At 33.3% G+C, this 6,040-nt stretch overlaps 1 protein-coding gene across 2 annotated transcripts; it reads left to right on the forward strand.

The window, feature by feature from the left end:
- The first annotated feature begins 289 nt into the window (after positions 1–289).
- Positions 290–5,617, forward strand: LOC111383198 (ADP-ribosylation factor 1). 2 transcript variants are annotated; one of them, XM_023007277.1, is made up of 9 exons: positions 290–387; positions 478–664; positions 778–816; positions 1,168–1,230; positions 1,813–1,831; positions 3,064–3,175; positions 4,307–4,354; positions 4,597–4,727; positions 5,229–5,617. In XM_023007277.1, the coding sequence occupies exons 2-9, from the start codon at positions 562–564 to the stop codon at positions 5,260–5,262; spliced, it is 549 nt and encodes a 182-aa protein (XP_022863045.1). In that variant the 5' UTR covers positions 290–387; positions 478–561; the 3' UTR covers positions 5,263–5,617. The 2 variants fall into 2 exon arrangements, with proteins under 2 accessions (XP_022863045.1, XP_022863044.1); XM_023007276.1 differs by lacking the exon at positions 290–387 and having other exon boundaries at positions 413–664.
- Positions 5,618–6,040: the final 423 nt, after the last annotated feature.

The raw sequence follows: 6,040 nt of genomic DNA on the forward strand, positions 1-6,040 counted from the left end.
AAACTAAAGATTTAGATAAAGTTTGTGATAAAATGAAAGATTTAAAGCTGTGATTGCAATTCTTTCAAATGGAGATAAATAACTCTTGTCCAATTTTATAAACCCCTATTTGTCATCTTTTTTTTTTTTCATACTCATTTTCGATCGCATGTTAGATGAAATTCATAATTTTTATAAATTTTTTAATAATATATTATATCAATTTTTATCAAAATTTACTTAAAATATAATTTTTAGTTAAACCAAGCGAGCTATATCACCAATTTTTCAAATGTTTTCACAAAATTTCCTCTTTTATAGAATTTTCATCCTCCACTAAAACCCATATTGCCAAATCAACCCTCAAGTCATCCCATCCACACAGGCAGACCCTCCCCTTCTCATTCGGTAATAAAAGCTCAATTCTTCAACCTTCACCTCTTAATTTTATCTGATATGAAAGTAATTGTGTACATTTTTCTTTCCGGAAATATACAGGAAGGATTGAGAGGGTACTGCCATTTGCTCGATCCGATCCAAATTTTTCTTTGATTTGTAAATTGGAAGAAAGAGTGGGACTAAATGGGTATAGTGTTTACGAGGTTGTTTTCGTCGCTGTTCGGGAACAAGGAAGCTCGGATACTAGTATTGGGGCTTGACAATGCCGGAAAAACCACAATTCTTTGTATGCATTCTCTGTCTTCCATATACTCTTTAGAGGAATCTCTCTGATGTTTTCCGAATTTCTTACGAATTGATGATCGTAATGCCCTTTATTCGTTTTTCTAATATTTGCAGATCGGCTTCAGATGGGTGAAGTAGTCTCCACTATCCCCAGTTAGTCGTCCTTTTTTATTGCCTTAAATTAATATTATATCAATTAAATAGACGTGAGAGAATAACATCGCGGGTGGTTTTTATTATTATTAATTTTTTCTTGCGGAGTTAATTTGACCGAAAAATGTTTACTTGATGATTAGTTTATCAGTTCATGCAAATGTTTTTCTGATTTGCATTTACAATAATTTTTTATTTTTATTTTATTATTTTTATTTTTGTTTTTTCTGAAAGATGGTGGAGGGGTGTAACTGGAATATTTATTTGCTGAACGAAAAACAGGAACTTGTTCTTTTCTTGTCCTTGGTTATGTGAGATGATTTATTTCATTTTCTTTCCCTTTGGCTGCAGCAATTGGATTTAACGTAGAAACGGTGCAATATAACAACATAAAGTTTCAAGTTTGGGATCTAGGTATTTTTATCATCATTCAACTAATGATACTATTCTTTTATTTACTTGATATCTCAACGTCTAGTTGAATTGACTTATTTGTTGGTGAAATGAAGGGCGCCAAAGATGCCAATGATTCCCTAAGCCAGTCTTGATTTCCTACACCCTGAGAAACTTATTTGGACATGCTAATTTGTCCATGAATGAAAGCACATTTGACTCTTGTCATTTTTCTCTTAGCATCTTTCAAGGAATTGCTCCCGTGAAATGTGTACATTTGATTGTGCTTGACCAGTTTTATTTTGTTGTGGAACCGACAAGGTGGTTCAGTTTCAGATTTGACATGAATAGTATATCCTTGAGAGTTTTACATTCTTTTTTCCTCAGTCATAAAAATGCATCTTGATTATTAGCTCGGATTAGCCTGTGTCGTTTCTCATGAGATCTCTTATCCTTTATTGGCATTGTTATTCTGTTAGACGTGCAAGTTTCTGATTTCTCATTATTACATTCTTGTTAATCATGCTATTCTTTCTTTGAGGTAACATAGAAGTTATTCTGAAGTGTTTGTCTAATATGTATGTTTTTCTTTGCTAATGGCAGGTGGACAGACGAGTATTAGGTAACTTACCTTGGGCTCTTTTCTTCTGTCAAATATGAAATTATACGCTAGCTTAATTGATTTCTTGAACTGAATTTTTAAGATAAACAGCATACACTATCATAACATTTCATGATAATTCATATGCCATTCCATAAATATTTTCGTACAACAAATCATTGTAATGATAAAGACATTACACAGTTGGCTAAATAGTTTTCCTCTCGCTAGCCTCATTTTTATGGTTACCATAGAATCTTTGACTTCTTTAGTATGTTTTCTTTTGCTTTCTATTTTATTTGTTTCCTCAGGTTTCCAAACTATTACTTGATATTAATGAATATTTGGCTTATATATAGTTTTTCTGACCCAATATTCCTAACTTGGAATTTGGTTCCTTTTTGCTTTTTATTTCATATATTTCCTCAGGTATTCAATCTATGATATGATATAAATCTGTGATTATATCTATCTGGATCATGTATTGTTTTCTAGACTGAATAATCCTAACACGGAGAAGAAAAAATTGTTTCTAGAGTTGCAAATTGCAATTCATATGGAATCTGACTCAGTCCATTGATGTAATAACATTGGATAAGAAATATGCACGCAAATTTGACCTTATGTCATTTGAACTGGTAGTCCTAGAAAATGATATAACAGTAATAAAGCAGAAGCTTAGGTGTATATGAGAAAGTTGAAAAGTAGGCTACTGCTCTCAATTGCACGATCTACTTGCTATTTCTTATCTTGAAGTTTATTTTTCTGTATCATCCTTAAAATAAATTAATTATTTTTGGTGAAATATCATACACAGTTTTCTAAAAGAAAAAAGGAAAAAATAAAATACTGCAGTGATGAATTAGAGCCTTGTAAACACTAGGAATCATCAGACATTAGTAGTCAAATTCGTAATCTGAACACGCCTATAGAAAATAGGCACACAGAAAGAGCATTACTCTACTCCAGCCTACAAAAGACGGGAAATATGGGGTAGTGCGTGTCAAATTATATTGGATCATATTTTCTATTGGGTTTCCTTGACAATAGTTCAACCACTTCCCCCAGAAAAAGATACTTTGTATGCTTAGTTTGTATGGTCCATTACGCTAGCTGCCTGAAAAATTAGGAATTTTTCTATTGCCACCTATTTGTCATGGACTCCAAGACCTTCTCTTGATTATGTTACTATCATTAATTGCTATTTCTACATACACATGAATAGCTCACAAAATAATTGTTTTGCTACCCAGACCATACTGGAGGTGCTACTTTCCCAATACTCAAGCCATAATCTATGTTGTTGATTCAAGTGATACTGATAGGTTGGTGGTTGCGAAAGAGGAATTTCATGCGATATTGGAGGTTCAGTTACTTTTATTCTCTATTTATTAAAGCTTCAATGGAATAGTGGTTAAAATTTTGGCATTGCATGATTATTTATTTATTTTGTGTGTGTGTGTGTGTGTTTCAGTTCAAGGGTATTTGTCATTCTCATATTGGTAGTTTAACAAATAAGTTGAAGTATGTTGAAGCATGCTGTGCATATTTATCTTATGCACATTAGTTCTGACTGGAACATGGAAGGGAATGGAAAACCACAAGAAGGAAAAGTGATGAGAGATCTAGCCCCTATTTGGGCCCCATTATTCAAAAATACATTTTTCTTTGTCATCTCTTCAACCTAGCATTCTTCAATAAAATAATATTACAAATCGAAAACTTTTCCTTAATTTTTAACCCCCCACATTCTCCAAAATATTACCATTCAAAAATGCATTTTGGGAAAAATATATTTTTAATGGAGGCCAAACAAGGGCCTAATTGAATCCTCAAACCACAATAGAAGTCCTGGCTGTCCTACCTACTTGAATGCTTTTATTCCTGTAAGAAGGATGTCAATTTTTTTTTAGACGTGCTTATTACCAAAATAAGAGGAAAAATCATCTCAGGCTGCTAGTTCAAGAGCTATGTACCTGTCTTCCTTTATCCTCTTTTTCTTTCCTTTCTGTTCCTATGTCCTTTTTATTATCAATTTACAGATTGTTATTTCATTCTTAAGTTTCTAATTGTATAGTATCACGTAGATATCTATTTTCCAGTTTTTGGAGAAACATGTGATGTGAACTTGAAGGATGAGAAATTTCAGTAGTGCATAGATCAGAAAAACAAACCTAAAAATTGCTTTACAGGCAGTGGGGTTCCCCCCACTCCATCTCCTTTGATTTTGATTCCATCAAGCAGTTTAAAGGCTCAAACCCTGCATATATAACTTATTACTAACGGCTACCCATCAATACAACCAAAATATCACCCAAGAATCTTTGTGACTTAGGAGGTCGCCTACTTTGGAAAAGAGGGAAAAATGATGACGTCCTCTCAACCTTCTAAATTGACATTTTCCCCTTAAGAAAGCCCTTTTTAAGCTTTTGCAACTTGCTTGCCTTTGTTATTCTCAACTCTAACAATAACTTCAATTACAATGTTCACTTGCAGGAGGAAGAGTTAAAAGGTGCCGTTGTCCTCATATTTGCAAATAAGCAGGTCTGTGTTATTGCCATCTTGCTTATGCTCTGGAAGAGCGAATAAGCTTGTCTTTAATGTATCCTAAAAGGCACTATAGTATGTTAAAGATCTCTCTGATTCTCTAGACTTTCTATTTCAAACCAATCTAATCGCATCTTTCCAGAACCCTGGGGACCTAGGTCCACTATTATGACATCACATGAACATATTTAGTTACTCAAACAATTGTGAAAACATTTTTGATGTTGCCGTATTTGCAGGATCTTCCTGGCGCATTTGATGATGCTGCAGTAACTGAGGCCTTAGAATTGCACAAGATTAAAAACCGTCAATGGGCCATCTTCAAAACTTCTGCCATAAAAGGGGAAGGCCTGTTTGAGGGCTTGGACTGGTAAGATCAGCTAATTGATCTTACGGATATGATACACTTTTTGTCTATTTTTTCTTCTCTACTTCCTTGAATTCTGTACTTTTCACTTTCCTCCCTCTTATAATGGGACTGACATCTTCTGTCTTGGCAACTTTACACCCTGATCTCCGCTATATCTATGTTATTTCATTTTATGAAAAACTCAGTGTAAAAGGAAATAAAAGAAAATAAGAAATGAAACTCATGGTTTGACCCATTCTTGAAGTTGCATGATGTTACTGTAATAAAATTCTGAGTTTCTCTTAACCACCAATATGCTCAAGTAGTAATGAGTAATCAATCTCTCTCAAACTTTTTCTTTCTTTATTTTATTTTATTTTATTTTTTTTTGGCACACTATCTATATTCTGCCATTTTGATGGAAGAATGTCTCTCTTCAGAAGTTCATGCTGTAAATACGAGTTAATATTGAATATGGCATCGCATGGCTGTCTTCTTACTTCTTCCTGTACCGTTAAATAGGTTGAGTAATACACTTAAATCGGGAGGTGGCTAACTTTTTGCACAAGGGATGGATGATTTGCTATGATGTGGTCAAGGCTGATTTAAGAAAAATCTGACCATTACCGGTATGGTTTGTGCTAGAGATTCCATTCACTGGCTTTCTTCTTGTTACATTTTCTTAACAAGACGATGGATATAGAATTTAAATTTCAGTAATGTCACAGATAAATATGTTGCTCAACATTCTCTTAACTTTGTCATATTTGAACGTTGGTCTCTCTTACGGGGAGAAATTTTTTCCCGATTGTTTGTCATACATGGTGTTTGTTAATGTTTTTAACAAGAATTTTGTCTCGATTAGGCACACAAATTCTGGGATATCAATAAAGTAGATGTACTGGAGATAATGTTGTATTGTAATTCATACCGTGGACAGAAATCATATTTAACAAATATTTTATATTTACTGAATTGAATCAGTCTTGAAATTAATTCCTCATTATACAAATGGACCCCAACTTCTTCAAGTTTTGCACTTGTTCTTGGTATTCGATATTTGACCTGAGCAAACCATGTATTTCCCCTGTTCGACCCTTTAAAACTCTTCAATTTAATATAAATTGTTTTCTCTTATTTTCAACTATACAATTTTTAATAAAATAATATTATATATAATTCGAAAACTTATGATTCTGTTAAAATCATTCATTTTTCAGAAAAATATTGTTTCTCCCATTATAAACCCAAATAATGAAGGCCAAACGGGGCATTATGTTTTTATCGGTCAAGGGCAAGTGGATCAACTTAAAAACCCACACCCACTAGTTTCT

Source organism: Olea europaea, unplaced genomic scaffold (assembly GCF_002742605.1).
Source record: "Olea europaea var. sylvestris unplaced genomic scaffold, O_europaea_v1 scaffold2625, whole genome shotgun sequence".
Lineage (NCBI taxonomy): Eukaryota > Viridiplantae > Streptophyta > Magnoliopsida > Lamiales > Oleaceae > Olea > Olea europaea.